Genomic DNA, 17,599 nt, shown 5'->3' with positions numbered 1-17,599 from the left:
TAAGTAAAACATAAACATGAATAGAAAATAGCTTTTTAAAAAATAGTTTAAAACTTTTCACAGAGTTTTGCATGACTTCCTTTCAAAATAAAAGACATCCTATAGGATCGTGTCAATGCAGTGAATGCAGTAGGAAGTGTAAAGTCAGCAATGATTTAAAAACTGTTTATTTGACTGTTTTTGGTGCATTTCAGCCACAAATTCATAAATATATCCAACAAAACTAAATCAGAGCTAATGAAGTAACTCCTACCATATATTAAAACTATGAAAGAGACTTTAAATCCTTGACTTTGTTCAAAAATAGAAAATCTGCTTTATAATCCAGTGGATTATAACTTAACGTAGCTTTAATTTTGAATGGGTTTACTGACTTTCTGTGATCAATGAAGGTCAAATTGAAGTCCAAATATGTCAGTAAGACGTTGATAAACTACAATGGATAGATAGAGAATTATACCTACTGTTACAAGGATCCTAGTTGAAGGATTCATACCGTCCTTCAACTGTTTGTGAATGAGATGAATAAAGTTTTAAGTTAATTTACTTTTTTTACTTTACTACTTACTTACTTTTTTCTTTACAGTTACTTTTTAAAACATTTTATTTTGATCAAGGATCATGAGAGATAAAAAGCTACATGTGTCTCCAGAGCTGCAGGTTGCAGACCTCTGGTCTAGGTGAACTAAACTGTGACATACTGAAGTTACCTGAAGTACCTGGGTACTTTGGATTATCAGCTTGTGTGCCTTTTGCCACTCTTAATAAAAGCTGCTGCAGGACAGAGAGAATAATTTCCTGCTTTGTGCGGTTTGTCTGCAGCTGGCTTCATCCAGTTTACTAAAGATCGGCCAGGAGACAGACAAGACTACAACCCGCAACCGAGAGTCCGTGTACCTGCTGCTGGACATGGTGAGAGCAGCTCAGGGTCTCCTGTGCATTCCAGCTGCAGCGTTGACCTTAAGAGCTGTGCTTTTGTTTGTGTTCCAGATTGTGCAGGAGTCGCCCTTCCTCACTATGGACTTGTTGGAGTCCTGCTTCCCCTACGTCCTGCTGCGAAACGCCTACCATGCTGTCTACAAGCAGAGCATCAGCCCCAATGCATAGACACACACTGACAGATGCACAACACACTAAACCAAACTAAACACACTAGTCATGGCTAGAAGTCACAAGTGACTTCAGCAAAACACTAGAACCACGTGTAATTGAGCAAATGCACTCCGTCATTCCTCTGCGACCACGGTGGCGCCGCTGCTCCGTGTTTTAACCAGTTAAAGAACAAAAGTATAAATATATAGATTATATTCAGCTGACACACGGAGATCCTTTGGTTCTTTTGTTCCAGCGTTGTGAGGATTGATGTCTGCAGATGAAGCTTTTCTTTTGGGGTGCTGGTGACTTTTTGGGGCGGGGCTTTTCTTTTCTGCAGGTGTGCATTAACACTGACCCGTTTACACAGCTAACATGTACACACTGACAGCTGGTTCACACTAGTACGACGTGGTGGCCCAGTTTCTTTCTTTCCTAGTAGTTGTAACAAACTTTTGTGGGTAAAATATATTAACTGTATTCTTTAATATTAATGTGAGCTGAACTGTATGTTTTCATTCATGTTTATGTTTGTTATTTTTATGAAGTTGCCAAAAGTGACACTAAAAATTTGAAGTTTTGGTTTCATGCTGTGAGACAAACTGAAGAAAGTTTGGAGGCGTAAACACCAGCCACATCTGCCTTGCTCAAAGGCAAGTTCAGCTGTGTGTAAGCGTTGGTCCAAACAGAAAACAGAACTCGTAATCAGGACTGTGGAGCTGCAGCAAGGCAGAATAAAAAGATCTATATGTTCAACCCTGTGTCCCTCTTCTCTTTTGGAAATGATTCTCTGACATTTAAAACAGACTCACAGCTTTAACTTTGTGTTTTTGTGTGCATTCTCGTTTATCCAGGTGACGTCAAAGGTGAGAGTGGCTGGCACTCTCACCTCACAGCAAAAAGGTCCTGGTTCAAATCCCAGCTGTGACCTTGTGGTGTGGAGTTCTATGCTCTTACTGTGTATGAGAGGGTTTCCTCCTCCAGCGTCCTCTCACTGTCTGGAAACATGCTTCATGGGTTAATTAGTATCTTTACATTTCCTCTAGGTGTGCATGTGAGAGAGTGTGTGGTTCTGCAGCAGACTGGCAGCCTGGTCACCCAACAGTAGCTGGATAGGCTCCAGCAGCCCAATGACCCCAGAAGGGTCACAGCAGGTTCTGAAAATGGATTATTGTTGTATATTTTCAACTAATTTGAAAAGTTTAAAGCTTTCCATCAAGAAAAATCAGAAGTATAGCTAACTGAACATTAATGTGAGACTACACTGATTGAGAAATCTTTGGGAAAAATGTTATTTACACCCAGTTTTCATTTGGATCACATTCAATTAACATTTGGGTCAAACATGTAACATACTGATTCAAAATCATAGGGTTAGGGTTTTCCTCACGTTACCATACATTTATCACATTTTCTAGCATATTTTTTTGAAGGGCAGTTTAAAAGGTTTGACACAAAAATATTCAATTTAAGAAAACTTTATCAAAAACTTCTGAATGTGATTAGAACTCTTGTAACATCAATGTTGTAGAAATAAGAGATTCTGGAAAGTTTCTCTGTGACATACGTCACAAAGGGTTAAATGAGTCGCAGGCCAGTGAGTTGCAGCATCGTGGCTGCTGCTCTTTTGTAGCCTCTAAATACTTAGATAAGTGTCAACATCTCTCCATTTCAGAGGCCGATGTGGTTATTCCATGACCAAACACTCAAAAGGAGATGAACTGTGAAATGAGTGAAGCTCAGTCTGCACAGTTCTGAGTCCAGCTGTAGTTTTGCCTCAACACGTTTCTATAAAAACTTCCAAAGCTAAAGCTGTGAATGTGTTATCGTCATGGCAGAACGCATTTGTCTGATTGTCCTGCTATATCAACAGATTTGCTGCCTCTTCTGTGGTGAGATTTCTCTGCTGCATCAAGCTTCCTCTTCTTCCTCGAGCACCGCACCTTCCAGTTTACCTGCATGAGAGTGAACAAGTTCATCATTACGTTTACCTGCATGCCACACTCACCTAAAAACATTTGAAAGATGTGGACATTGAAAATGGCACTTTATTTAGAATAAATATGTTTTTCTCTATTAAATGCTATTTTCTGAACCTCAAAACACAAACGATGTTTACTTTTATACATATATATTAATATATTATGACAAAAACTGTTAAATGTCATTTAAAATGTGTTGCTATGGTAACAGCTCAAAATTTTCAACTATAATGAGAAAAATAAAATCTTTCAGTTGAATCATAGTTTAAAACTACAACTTATATTATCATTTATTATTTTTATTACATACATGGCCAATGCATCTCAGCCTAAATACATTCAAATAGAAGACTTCATCGTCGTTTGAGAGCAATAAGGCTCCTCCTCTCAGCTGGTCTCCTTGGCTGATCCTAGAAACATTTTTAAACTTCAGAACACGTTTCATAACACCAAATACACCCACCAAACTGAAGATTCAAAACACAGACAAATGTCCTGTAAATGGTGTGGCAGGTTAAAGTTCTCTTCAGTGTTTATGTCACTGAGCAGAAAGTTAGTACTGCAGATTCTAGCTGAGCTTCCATCTTAGATTTATTTTTTAACTATTGATGTAATGATAAATGGTGTATACTTGTATAGGGGTTTTCTACCTTCCTTCAAAGGCCCAAAGTGCTCTACAGTCACAGACCCATTCGCCCATTCACACACACATTCACACACTGGCACCAACCTCCCACCAGAGGCAATTTGGGATACAGCGTCTTCCCCAAGGACACTTCCAGGGCGGGAATCAAACCTGCAACCGATCAGGAGTCAACGTCTCTACCGCTGCACCACAGCTCCCCACACACTAATCACTAATCACACTTCACTAAATCACTAAAAACATGCCGCGTCAACCTTGCCATGCAGCGCCCGGTGCCCAAATCGCTCGATCGCTCCAGCTTCATGGGCCTAGGATGATTTTATTGTGACTTTTTTTCTTGACACTAACCGACCAGCATGAATGAGGCGGTCCACCTGGATCCCCCCGACTCTCCTGACTACCTACTCCGGCCCCGGCCAGAGACTCACCTGTAGATTATCCTCGCCATCGTGAGCAACTACTAAGGTAAAAATGTGTCCACTAATCTGTCCAATACATGATTTTATCCTCAAAATCACCGTACTTCTGCGTTTCATTGACAATTACAGCACAGCCCTTGAGAACAAGAGCCCCCACTGCCCAGTCCCTCATAAACTCGGACATCACCTTCAATTTACTCAGTCATGTCATTCTTAAGTAACTAATTATACACTGTAGACATTTATATTACGTTTTATTTTGCATATATATTTTACTTTTGTCTGTGGTTTCTTTGGTGTTTGTGTCTGACACTGAAAAGACAGACGTAGATGAAGGCAGAAGAACAGCTGCACTTCAGATATTACTAAACAACATCATTTGGTTTTGATTGTATTGACGTTTTTGGGAGGATTTTTTACTGTTGGTGATGCAAAAAATTATGAAAACACCAAATATTTTTACAAGTTATTATTTGATAAGTTATTTCAGTTTTTAAATGTTTTATTAACACCTAAAAAAAATGTATTCACAATGACAGATACGTTTCTCAAAGACACAGGACCTCACACAGCAAACAGAAATGAACTTGATGCTAAAAAACAATCCAGCTCTGATATGACGACACAAGAGCAAACAAAACAGAATGATTTTATTCGTAAAGCAGAAATTGTATTTTAATTTCCAGGCTTTGTTTGTTTGTTCTGCAGCATGTTCATATATTTTTTTAATGGGATATATGTTATATATCTATTGTTTATATTTTACTGCTGACCTTCTGCTTCTGTAAAATTAACACTGTGAAGCCAACGAGGCTGATATTTTGTGATATTGGACTATGGAAATTGAATTGAATTACATTCCACAGGGAAATAAGAGGAGAGGCATTTGATGAATGTCACTTTGGAACCCCCCCTCCCTCACTCTGAGGTTGACGGGCTTATTATCCAGTGACTGGATCCTAGCAGGATACGAGGTAAAGAAGCACCGTGGGTCAGAGTCCTCAGCCTGTTCCCGACGCCCGTCCGTTTTCATACCGGTACCTGTCATGTTGGATTCTTCTACATCTTGCTTAGCCATGGGATGGGTAACTCCAGGCCTCGAGGGCCGCAGTGTCTGCATGATTTCCAGATTTCCAAGCCCTACTCATGACTGATTAATTGGTGGTGTGTCCAGCCAACGTGTCAGAGTAGGTGTGTCGAAAAACATGCAGGACTGCGGTCCTCGAGGCCTGGAGTTGCCCATCCCTGGGTTGGGGTTTGGAGATCGAGAAAGCTGGATGTGCATGGTGCACCAATAGAAACGAGAGTTGCCTTGTCGTATATAGAGATTACCATCTTACAAAAGAACATGGATGTAAGGATGTGGAAAAAGAACAAAAACACCAACAAATAAATGAGAAGCAAAGTTTGTTTGGAGCAGTCGAAACAGCAACTGACCTCGTAACGGAAACATTTTAATGATAACTGTGATTCTCACGGTCATCAAGCTGTTTCAGAGTCTGTTGGAGAACTGTCTCCACTGACCCCAGACTCTGCCCACGACCCCGGACCCGTCCTCAAGATTAGACATGCTGTTCCTCTTTAGAAGTGGATTCAACTATTCAGACAGATCTGCAAATAGCAGGGGGTCAAACTCAATCACACAAGAGGCCAAAATCCAAAACACACCTTAGGTCGCGGGCCGAACAGGATAAACATTTATTGAACACTGTAAAACTACATTATTGAAACTTTAATGAACTAGATATGTAGCATTACCTATTATAATGCTAGTGTGAATGCTGTAAGCTGAATTTGGCCGCTGAAGATGCTGAAATTGATAGATAAAAACACTGAACCTGATAGCTGAAAATGGTGAAGTTAATATCCAGCTAAAATATGAGCTAAATGCCAAAATGGCTTAAAAAAACAACAACAACAAAAAACTTAGCTTAGCCAAAACAGTTAGCATGTAGCTGAAATATTACCTAAACTCCAAAATATCCTAAAAAATACCTAAAAAAAAGTCCAAAAAGCTACCAGAATGCCAACTTTTAACACTTCAAAACCATAAGTTTTTACCATAATTATAAACAATAAACAAACAGGAATATTATTCCAGAATAAATCAACTTACACTTTAAATAACTTTCAATATTTTACGCTCCATAAAAATATATTTTGTCAAAATTTTATAAATTATAAATGAGTGCAGAATAACATCGGGTCATTAATAACAATAAAATAAAATGATCTGGAGGGCCGGATAGAATTACCTGGAGGGCCGGATCTGGCCCCCGGGCCTTGACTTTGACACGTGGGTTAAAGTAGGTATGGCTATAAGTTTATTGTTTAAAATTTCTACAAGGTTTTTGGTTACACAGTCCATCATTGTTCTCCCATCTGCCACTCGTCCTGCATGTTTGTTCTCTTTGTTCTCAGCAACATTTTTAATAACAGTTACAAACTGTAGAAACATGAGGAAACAGTGGAAACGATCCCCAGACTGAATATAGTCCACAGAAGAACAAACAGGTTTTTAAAGGCTGAACATCATCAGAGTTTGAAGGTGGTTGTAGACTGGATTGATCCACAACTATTCTCTCACAAGAACATTTTTTTGTAAAAAATATCAAAGCATAAATGAATCCTACTGAGATGTGGATCTGTCACTGTGTAAGCATGAGGAGAACGTTCTGTATAGTTTTACTTCTTTATTCACAGCCAGTTCTTCAAACTCAGTACATTGTAATCAAATGTTTGTGCAAGAAGGAATGATGGAGAAAATTGCCTTTTCAAAAAAATATTGCTTTTAGGTGCTGCAAATCTGAGTTAGTAACATGAGAGGAAAAAGAAATGTTTGAAAAGGTGTTGTGAGGGTCAAAAGCACAGGAGAAGGTCAGGAGAAGGTCAGGAGAAGGTCAGGAGAAGGCGGCTATCGGGAGATGGAGTCAGGACTTGGTGCTTCTTTTTTCGTGGTGCACGACAAATCTGAGGAAAGGGAGGAGAAGAAAGGAGGTGGAGAGGGCATCATCCAAAGACACCAGAGGAGAGAGGAAAAAAAGAAGAGAGTTAGCAAAGTCAGGCTGGTTTAAGATCCAACTTTTATTGAAGAGAAGGTTTGTTAGTCAGTTCTGAAAGAGTTTCAGGAACAGGACTCAGCTCAGCTCCTGTGTCTCTTCTGTGTTTGACCTCAGTCTTGTTAATAAGGAAGCAGGCAGTTTATTGATATGGATTCATGTGCTTCTGATACATGCAAATAAACATAAACATTATATAAATCCCTTTCATTTTCTGCAAACTATGTTGTAAGTTAGACCAAGTTCAGGGCCTTAGTCACAGCTGCTCTTACGAACAGAAAATAAGTCAAACCTTCGCGAGGCATGCAGGAAACATCAGTCACAGCCCGCTTGGTGAGCCGGTGGAGCCTGGAGGTTTGTGCGAGTGCCGATGTTAGCCCCCCCTAAAATATTCTTAAGCCCCTCTAAATAACTTTAGAGTTTTTTAGAGTTTTAAGTTGTTTTTCTTTTCTTATTTTTTTGTACTTATTCAAGTTCATTTACATTTGTAGAAAATCTAATATAAAGACGCACATATATTAGTTTAAATAAATGATAATATAAATCTGTCAATACATGATTATAAATCTGTTGGTCTCATTGACTTTACAGTGTTAAAGTTCCCTATGGCATTTTGATTATGAAGTTTTTAACCAAAATCCCACAACCTAAATGTCTTAAAAAGACATTTTTCATGTTGATCTGAAGCCTCTGTTTCCAAAATCTCCTGTGAGGGGGCGTGGCTTTAGGAGCTCCGCCCCTGATCCCCCCGTCTGATTATGATAGCTCTGTGTCTCTTTAGCATAAATCTTCCCCGCTGCTACATAAAAACATCAATGTGGGTAATGTCCAGCCGTATGGTTCTGATCCGGATGTCAAACCTGCTAACACCCTGAGATAATTGTTTACAACGTTGATTTAATTCACTTGTTTTATCTTGGAAACATCAAAGTGTGCTCATTGGTATCATCAGAGGAAATAATAATAACGCAGTACGAGTATTCAATCCTTCATCCCTACTAATCTAAAGGAGTGGGGGTGGGGGGGGCTGTACCAGAGAGGGGAGTCGAGGTTTTCACAGGACGGTCCCTTGTGATGCAGAAAGTCTGATTAGAATTTTGTGGAACTCAGTTAGTAGCGTGATGTGATTAATTGCAGTAATAAGCCTAATTCTGATGTTTTTTTTAGGTGAGTAATTTTCTGATTTCTTTTCACCTGTTTGTGAATTTCAACACTTTGAGGACTGTCATGGAAATTATACATTTCCTCCTTAGTTTTCATCCCTGACATTTACCAAGTGACTTTAGCACACAGTTAGAAGTCACAAGATTTGTTTGTTTCTGGCCAGGACATTCTATCATGATGTCTAAACATTTTGACTTTATTAGAACATCCTGTCTTAAGTTCCTGGTTAAAGTTGTTTGTATGACTCTATAAATAAAACAGCATTCACGTAAAACTGTATGTGAACGTCCTTTATCACAGGCAGAACACTGCAGACTTCTCCATCCTGCTAAGTGTGTACTTTTCTCCACTCTAATAAACATTCTTGAAACCATTTGACAACATTTCTTTATTCCATCGGATCTAATAATTTGGTTTTCTTTTCTTATTTTTTAGTACAGATGAAGTGGAAAAGAGAATCTAAGAAGGAGGAAATGAAACACGAGGACATGACAGTGGAGGATTTGAACTATTTAGTCTTCGGATTTTATTTCTTTGTAACAAACTTCATCATTTGGACAAAATCATGCAGGAAGAGGCAAGCTCAATATGGACATAAAATATGAAACATTCTGACCATGCTGTACCACATAAGACTTATTTAACTGGAGCTTTTATTCAAGAGAGTCAAGATTATAAATTTGACTCATGAGTCAAACAAGCCTGACCAAATGTTGTTGATTCAGATTTAGAAAACTTTATTAGACCCAGGGCAATTCATTTGTAGCACTTCCAGTGCAGTTTCACACACTATTTTATTTTATATTTTAGTATTACTTCAACTCTAGTAACTTAGTACTGTTTTCAAGACTTTAAACTGCAGCCATTTAGCCCTGATGTGCCCAAATGTAATCTATGTAAAAACACTCAGGAGCAACACATGACTGTAGTGTGAGAGTCATGACATCAGTCTGTATGTCGGATCAGTTATCAGTTCAATGTGTTTGCATGTCTGCTGAAGGGTCTCGAAGGAGAAAAAAAGCTCAACACAGAGGAGCTGCAGCAGACAGACAGAGGAAGATCTGAGAGTTAAAGTTAAGAGTCCCATTAGTTGTCCCACACCTAGGTGTGTGCCGGGTCCAGTTCCTCAACTCAACACCCTGAACCAGCACCTGGAATCCATCAGATTCTTCAACATTGACCCTCCTCGCTCCCTCAGCTCATAATCCCACCATCAGCTGGTCTTCACGTGACCTCACCTTCAACTCAGCTTCCTGCCGACAGCAATGTCTCCAGAACCAAATACAACAGAGCCTCACTCCAGACAAGTGCCAAACCAACAGTCTCAACCAGGATCGACATCCCTGTCCTTTTTGAAACTTGAGGATTTGCCTCCTCAATACTGGGACCTACAGGAGGCATTCAATAAGCAACATGCCACTCGGCTTCCCCTTATAGCTGGTATGACTGCACCATGGACCTACTGCCCAGTGCTCCCTCAGCTAGAGAGAGGTTGTCCCTTTGTCCCAGCCAGAGACTGAGGCTATGCAGCCCTACATTCAGGAGGAGCTGAAAAGGGCCCTCCACAGCCCTGCATTCACAGGGTTCATCTTTGTAAAAAAGGAACGGCGGTCTTCAGCCCTGCATAGATTACTGTAGCCTAGATGAGATAACCGTTAAATATTGCAGCAGCCCCGGTATTTCACCAAGATGGAACTGCGTAGTGCTTATAATCTTAATGTGTATGTGAGGGAGATGAATGGAAGACAGCAGTCTCGACCACCACAGCCCATTATGACTGATTAGTCATGCCCTTCGGTCTCTGTGATGTCCCCTCTGAATTCAGGCCTTTGTTAATGACATCTTCCATGACACGATAAACCACCATGTCATTGTCTACATCAGGAGTGTCAAAGTCAATCACAGAACGGGCCAAGATCCAAAAGACACCTGAGGTCACGGGGCGAACAGGATAAACATTTATAGAACACTCTAAAACTACATTTTTAAAACTTTAAAACCATAAGTATTTAACTTAATTATGAACTAGATATAAAGCATTACCTGTGATAATGCTAGTGTGAATTCTGTAAACTGAATTTGGCGGCTGAAGATGCTAGTGCTGATAGCTGAAGATGCCACCCAGCAAACATTTCAATGTTGGCCTCTTATGGTTTACCCTTGAACTGAATTGGTTGTCCCAGGTGGGTTTGTCCTCGGTTTTCATGGTGGCCCCATCAGTTTTTGCCTGCATTTCCCAGGTGGTGACTCAGTGGTCTGGGTCCCTACACTAACCAGCCGCAAGGTGGACAGCGTAGCGAGTTAGCAAACTCCGCTGCCCAGCGAGTCAGACTACTGAGGGCCCACTCAAGCCAGTGAGGGCAAACACAGGTGGGGCCACCATGCAACCCGTGGACAAACCGACCTGGGGCCACCAACTCAGCCCAAAGGTAAACCATATGAGGCCCACTTTGAAATTTTTGCTGGGTAGTGGTGATAAATGAAGATGAAGTTGATAGCCAGTTAAAGTATTAGCTGAATGCCAAATAAGCCTAAAAAACAAAAAAAAATAAATAAATAAAAAATCTGACGTTAGCCAAAAACAGTTAGCATGTAGCTGAAATACTTTTGACCATAATTATGAATAATAAAAATACAGGAATATTATTCCAGAATTAATCAACTTACACCTTAATTAACTTTCAATATTTTAAGCTCCATAAAAATATATTTTGTCAAAATTATACAAGTTAGAAATGAGCACAAGATAACATCGGGTCATTAATAACAATGAAATAAGATGATCTGGAGGGCCGGATAGAATTATCCGGAGGGCTGGGTCCGGCCCCCGGGCCTAGACTTTGACACGTGGTCTACATAAATGAAATCCTGATCTATTCCTCAACATTTAAAGAGCATGTTGTTCATGTCCGTCAAGTACTTCATTGACCTGTACTGCAAAAAGAAAAAATGCGAGTTCCATCAAACGACAACCTCCTTTCTAGGCTACATCCCAAATATTCTGAATCACATCAAATGCATGCTTTTATGAAATAAAGGTAAATGGTTGCGTGGTTGGAATCTAGCCAGAAAGGCAGGAGGCTTTTAACGCAGACACATTCAGCTGGGATCGATTAAAGAAAAGCTTTTATGGTCTTCACTTCCCAGAATCCCGTCAGCACTTCTCTCCGCCATACTTCCCTTCCTCCCCTGGTATGTTTCCTGCAGAAAATATGCAGCTTTTCCTGCAGCTGGGATTCTTATAAACAGCACATTACTTCTGTCTTTTCCTGTCCAGACTCTCCTGCAGGAGATCCTTCTGCTCCTTCAGAACAAGTCAGTGTATTATTAGAATCCGGACATAAAGAGCCATAGACCTGCAGATCCCAGCTCTGCAGAGCCAGGTACCTGCAGAACCCCAGACCTTTATACCCCAACATGGCCGTAGAACTGCAGAACCCCAGACCTTTATACCCCAACATAACCGTAGAACTGCAGAACCCCAGACCTTTATACCCCAACATGGCCGTAGAACTGCAGAACCCCAGACCTTTAAACCCCAACATGCCCGTAGAACTGCAGAACCCCAGACCTTTAAACCCCAACATGCCCGTAGAACTGCAGAACCCCAGAACCTTTATACCCCAACATGGCCGTAGAACTGCAGAACCCCAGAACCTTTATACCCCAACATGACCGTAGAACTGCAGAACCCCAGAACCTTTATACCCCAACATGTATCAATAAACAACCTGTATATTTTTCTGAATTTTGATAATAGATCTGCATATGTAATGACAAAGTATGAAATAGTGTTATATCTACTTACATAGTCATGTGATTTATTGTTAGTGAGGATTCTTAATAACCTGAATCTATTTTGGAAAGATTCAAACATCTGATGTTAAGTTCTGAACCAGATAATGATTAAACATGTAAAGGAAATGGTAAGGTCGAGTCGGGGTGGATTATATAAGTTCGTTTCCTCCAACTCCCTTTAGTGATCCTGTGTTTGACATCTTTATGGATGTAAACTTCTGTTAAATGATTCTTTTGCACATGAATCATTTTTTTCTTGATTGCTTGAAATAAACTATTTGTAATCTAATCTAAAAAGGACTTCAGAGCAATAAACTTCACTGAAAGAGTTTGTACTTTTTTAAAATGTAAAATGTCTGTGTTGTTTCCATTTGATCGTCAGCACTCAATGGATCCTCAAGGTTTCCGTTCATTTTGTTAGAACCAGTCCTTCACAACAACTTCTTTCTAAAATGACATAATCAGTGTTTACCTTTCACGGTCGGCGAGTCATAGGTGCTCTGCTTCTTCTGAAAGGCATGTGAGGCCTGAAACGGAAGGACCAAAGATCAGACCGATCCTCATGAAGTCAGGATTTCCTTCATGCATTTACTCGACTGGACTCATCAGTGAGTCCAGATGAAAAAATGAAAATCCTCAGGAAAGACTGATGAAATTGGATGAAAGGATCTGGTTTAGGAGGACACCGATGTGTGTGTGTGTGTGTTCCTGCAGTAACACAAACCTGTGAGTCTCCGCTGGCGTTGTGTTGATCTGCAGCATCTAAGGAGAGACAGAGGCATGAGCGTCCTGCTTCCTCTGCAGCAGCTGTGTGCGCCTCTGCACAGATGTTGGCAGAGGGGGGTGTTGACACCCTGGTGAGTCCGTTTCATCGTTCCTAGGCTTGTTTACATTGAAAGTGGGGTCATCTGGACCCCACAAGACAGACAGACTGGACTTTTTTTCTTCAAGGGTTTTTTATCTTCAGTGGTGTCAGACATGAGGTCTGGTCCACCTTTGTCATGGGAGGAATCACATCAACAGGTGGGGTCATCTGGACCCCATAAGAGAGCCTGAGGGTTAGGAGGCTTCATGTGACAAACACAGCAGGGGCCTCAAGGTTCATCCAGTTCTTTCATTGCAAACATTTGTGGATATTTTTTCTGCTGCTTTTGCTCATGAATGCTAACATTTTTGTGGGACAAGATCTAGAAAGCTCCATATGTTTGCACCTGTTCCTCATTTGTGCACCAGAACCTTCTTCAGTTCTCTGGACGGGCTGCTGTGATGTTCCTCAGGATTTTCACTGCAGTTTTGTTTGTCCAGATGAACTTCTTTCATATTTCTTGGAGGGGGTTTTTGAACAGATTCAGCACTGGAGAAGTCCTGCAGAGGCTGAGCCTGATCTCAGATCTCACACCTGAACCAGTTTTTCAGTTATCACAGACCAAAACAAGCTCGTGCTTCAAACATTCTTATGCTAAAAAAGTTTTTGTCCAATGTTTCCCTCTCCCTACATAAACAAGAATCCTTCTGTGTGATCATTTTAATAATACTCCTCTGTTTTATCTACACAATGATACAGAGACTTTATGAATCCTCTGCTCAGACTCAGACGAGGGTTGGTATTTGTGAACAATGTGTGTATTTCTCATTTCTGTGTACATTTCGGAACTCTCTTTTCAGTACTTTTGCATCGGGATAGCAGAAACCTCGGCCGCCTGCTGCCGTGTCTCCACACGGTTGTAGCGTTCCAGTGATAACTTTTGACAAAAATGATTGATTTGAACTCTAAGTTAGAAGTGCAGTCTCTGTAATCTAACCTGCATCCTTTGGTCACAGCAGAGCTGCTGTATGTTTTAAACATTAAAAATGATTATTATCAAAGCTTGAGTCTTCCTGAATTTGTTTTCTGTATGAGCTGTTTTTTCTCCATGAAACCCTGTGATCCAGTCAGTGTTTCAACTTGTGTAAGAGCTGGAAACCTTTTGGTTTGATCAGCACAGAGGTTTACATTTAGATTTTCAAGACTACTGACACAACTGAGGCTTTGTGAGCAAGCTGTAGCTGAAATGGTTACTATATATATATTGAGTTATGGCTGAAAACTATAGGAACAAACTCAAGCCCAAGTTTAATGATTCTAGGAGGAGAAAACAATTCTAGCGGTAAATTCTGAAACTTTCTGAGAGTTTTGGTGAATCTCTGTCTCGGAGTAAAAACGTGGATTTCAGAGACCTTGTTTGTTTCCAGATGACCAGCATGAGCTCTTATTTTTCCAGCTGGATCCGACACTTAAAATGAGGTCAGTGCTCGAGCTGAAATCACATCCACCCACGGGCGGAGGATCATTTTGGCTGTTTCCTACACAAACCAACAAAGCAGCTGCTCTGCATTTAGCTTTATAAGAGCTCAGAGCAACACACAATCGTTATGATCCATCAGCCGCTCTGCGCCGGGATCACTTACCAAAAGTAATCTAATAAAAGTTCCATTACAGGAGCTGCAGTTCAGCCTCCTTCAGTTTCTGCTGCTCACCTGAGCCCGGCTGTCTGTAGATCTGCAGAGTGGCAGGAGTTGGTCTTCGGCGTCGGATCTGAAATAAAAAACACAAACATTTGGACTTTAAACTTCAGGAGAAAAAGACGTTTATTTTACTCCTCTTTTCAAAGCTCATTTACTGAGAACTTCCTGAAGGTTTTAAGCAATCACAGCTGAGCGGCAGAAATCATCTTTCAGACCACAGCAAGAACTGTTTAAATACCTGCATGATGAGAAGCAGGGCGAGCGCTGAGGGTTCACTTTGTGCTTTTGAGCATCACTGACAGACTAATCGGCCTTAACAGTAATCCTTTTCAGGTCAATACATTCTATCATCGTGAAACCCCCCAGCAGAAACTCTCATCACTCTAAACATTTGATTACCTTCAGCATCACTGAGATTATCAACATTTTTCAAAGCTTAGAACCCTGAAAGAATCACATTCAAGAACAACAGAAAAGAAAGGAGCCTAGAATGGAGCCCTGCTGAACTTCACTCTGATCAGCAGCTTATCCCAGTTTGTTCTCTGATCCACATCCAGCACTTTGGGTTAATGTTCAAGCAAATAAGTCACATTTCTGATGACAACTCAGATAACAGCACAAATGAGTGAATCATGTCAAGTCTACATTTTGGGAGAACATTTTCATGATCAATATTGTGAAGACTGTCGGGGTTCAACCCCGCCGCTGATCATTGACACTTTTCTCAGGAATGAATAATGTTAAAATAAACTAGACTGTCCTCATGAAGAGTCGCCTGTTCACCAACAGAATCCTGTCTTCCTCTGCCAGCCTTCGCTCAGCTTCAGCCCTCAACCACGGGAGGAATGACAGGAACTTCAGAGGAAACGAGTCAAACAGACGTCAGGAGGTTCTGCACCGTCTCTGAACCAGCACTGCCACCGCACAGACGTGCAGCTTCAGCAGCCGGACCTCTGCACCCACACCCAGCCCCCCCCCAAAACACAACAAGGGTTTGATGCCCTCACCTGCTCAGCGGCCTGCGGGTCCAGCTGACCCTGCAGAGGAGGAGCAGCAAACTGGATCTTCTTCGGACTGCTGGGCTCCATTATTACTGATCCACAGATGGAACTGAGACGGAAGAACGGAGAGAGGGAGGAGAGGAGAGGGAGGAGCAGGGGGGCAGAGAGGGAGGAGGGAATGCTCCTCTTTCTGATGGGTCCATTATCACTAATTGACAGAGCAGCAGCCAAGCTTTCTGCAGCCATTTTAAAGAACCATCTGGTTCTGAATCTTCTCTGATGCACTGCAGCTGCTGCCTGCACCATGTTAGTCCTCAGTCAATGCAGTGTTATATGTAACATTCTAAAAGGTAAAAGTGATTTCCTGGAGGAGGAGGACATGCCATGAAGACAAAGAAAATGAACCACACATCCATGTTTCTGACTTTAGAGGAGAAACATCCTTTATGCAATAGCTACCAGACGAATCAAGTCAACTTTATTTATAAAGTGTTTGATACAGACAAACCACCTTAGCCAGTGAGGGCAAACACAGGTGGGGCCACCATGGAACCCACGGACAAACCCACCTGGGGCCCAAAGGTAACATATGAGGCCCACCTTGAAATGTTCATTGGGAACGGTTTAGGAGAGGAAAAGAAAAGAGTTCCAAAAATGACTAATTTTATAAATCATTTGTGTTTTTAGTGTCCTAAAGTTAAAATATTAACATTTAACATGACCTCTCGACCTCCACCCTGTCACTGTGCACCCACCCCCCACATGGGTGTGTGCTGAGCCCCCTCCTGTATGCCCTCTACACACATGATCCTTCTCCTCAATGAGGTTAATATCACTAGAGATGACACGAAGACTTTTTACTATTGACAAAGATACGCAAAGAGTGACGCCATATTGGAATGGTATCAAACAATGAGACATGGTTTAGCAGAACCAGTAAAATGACCATAAAATGATTCATTTTGGTCCAGTTTTAAAAAGGAAAAAACTCTGATCATCAGGAAAATAATTCCCAGGTCATGGTAATAATGTTTTTGTACAAAGTGCAACAATTTAATGACATTCCAATCTTTTTTGTAATAGGCACAGTTACACAAACTGTTAGACTCCTCGGTCTGTGTCCATAAACTGATCAGTGGGTAGCTGACATCACCGTAGACCGCTAGCCCCCGTTATATATGGGCCGGTGTGCTGCCAAGGTAAGTTCCCCTGGCATAATTTGTATCCCCAGTCTCAGGCATCCTTGGTTTGTTTGTACCGCTCCTGTTTTGTCCCCAAAAGCATAAGAAGAAGGTGGATGATTACGATACACCATTCTGAGGCTTTTGGGAGTTTTTTGTTGTTGTCATATTTGCATTTTCCCCCCACATTTCTACGTGAAACAACGACAGCTTCTCGTGTTAATACATAAAGAAAAATGACACTTGTTTGACTAAGTTACAATAAAACTCAATTTATGAAAGAAATTTTGTGATGGAAGCTTGTAACAACAGAAAAATATCAGTATTAAATAATTGTTGCTTCTACCGCTAATTATTGGGGGCACAGATTCTGACAGGCTGGATCAGCAACGGCCTGACAGAATCCGTGTCCCTGTCATATTACGTAGAACATGAGTTAAAAAAAATAATCCAACATGACAGTAAACTCCCCAAAGCCCCAGAATAAAGTATATCACTATCATTCACTTTCTTCTTTGGCTTTGTGTGTGATACCAAACAAACTAATGATCCCAGAGATGGAGTATACAAGGGGGAACTTACCTTGGCACATGGGTCCTTCCCTCTTCCCTACTGAGGAAATCCTGGTTAGTTTATTCTTCTCCACTTAGTAATCTGATTACCAGCAGGTCGTCTGCTCTGATCTGAGGTCTAACTCAGTGGTCCCCAACCACCGGGCCGCGGAAGAATTTAGAGACTTTTTTTTTTTTTTT

At 41.0% G+C, this 17,599-nt stretch overlaps 2 protein-coding genes across 8 annotated transcripts in view; one reads left to right on the top strand and one right to left on the bottom strand.

Moving 5' to 3' along the window:
* Positions 1 to 1,848, top strand: part of nckap1 (NCK-associated protein 1) — a 49,869-nt gene extending 48,021 nt beyond the window's left edge. For all 5 annotated transcript variants that reach the window (XM_024261340.2, XM_024261341.2, XM_024261345.2 and 2 more), the window contains 2 exons: positions 823 to 912; positions 991 to 1,848. In XM_024261340.2, coding sequence (XP_024117108.1) covers positions 823 to 912; positions 991 to 1,107 — 207 coding nt within the window. In that variant the 3' untranslated portion in view covers positions 1,108 to 1,848. The remainder of the gene's footprint in view (positions 1 to 822; positions 913 to 990) is intronic.
* Positions 1,849 to 2,360: 512 nt separating this feature from the next.
* On the bottom strand, positions 2,361 to 17,565 carry LOC112138724 (protein phosphatase 1 regulatory subunit 1C). 3 transcript variants are annotated; one of them, XM_024261348.2, is made up of 6 exons: positions 17,430 to 17,565; positions 15,673 to 15,775; positions 14,678 to 14,735; positions 12,885 to 12,922; positions 12,633 to 12,687; positions 6,825 to 7,109 (listed from the first exon to the last, which is right to left on the bottom strand). In XM_024261348.2, the coding sequence occupies exons 2-6, from the start codon at positions 15,751 to 15,753 to the stop codon at positions 7,054 to 7,056; spliced, it is 288 nt and encodes a 95-aa protein (XP_024117116.1). In that variant the 5' UTR covers positions 15,754 to 15,775; positions 17,430 to 17,565; the 3' UTR covers positions 6,825 to 7,053. The 3 variants fall into 3 exon arrangements, with proteins under 3 accessions (XP_024117115.1, XP_024117116.1, XP_024117114.1); XM_024261347.2 differs by lacking the exons at positions 6,825 to 7,109; positions 17,430 to 17,565 and adding an exon at positions 2,361 to 3,047 and having other exon boundaries at positions 15,673 to 16,118; XM_024261346.2 differs by lacking the exon at positions 17,430 to 17,565 and having other exon boundaries at positions 6,826 to 7,109; positions 15,673 to 16,194.
* Positions 17,566 to 17,599: the final 34 nt, after the last annotated feature.

The sequence above is a fragment of the Oryzias melastigma genome, linkage group LG15 (genome assembly GCF_002922805.2).
Source record: "Oryzias melastigma strain HK-1 linkage group LG15, ASM292280v2, whole genome shotgun sequence".
Classification (NCBI taxonomy): domain Eukaryota; kingdom Metazoa; phylum Chordata; class Actinopteri; order Beloniformes; family Adrianichthyidae; genus Oryzias; species Oryzias melastigma.
This window is presented reverse-complemented; position numbering and strand designations above follow the sequence as displayed.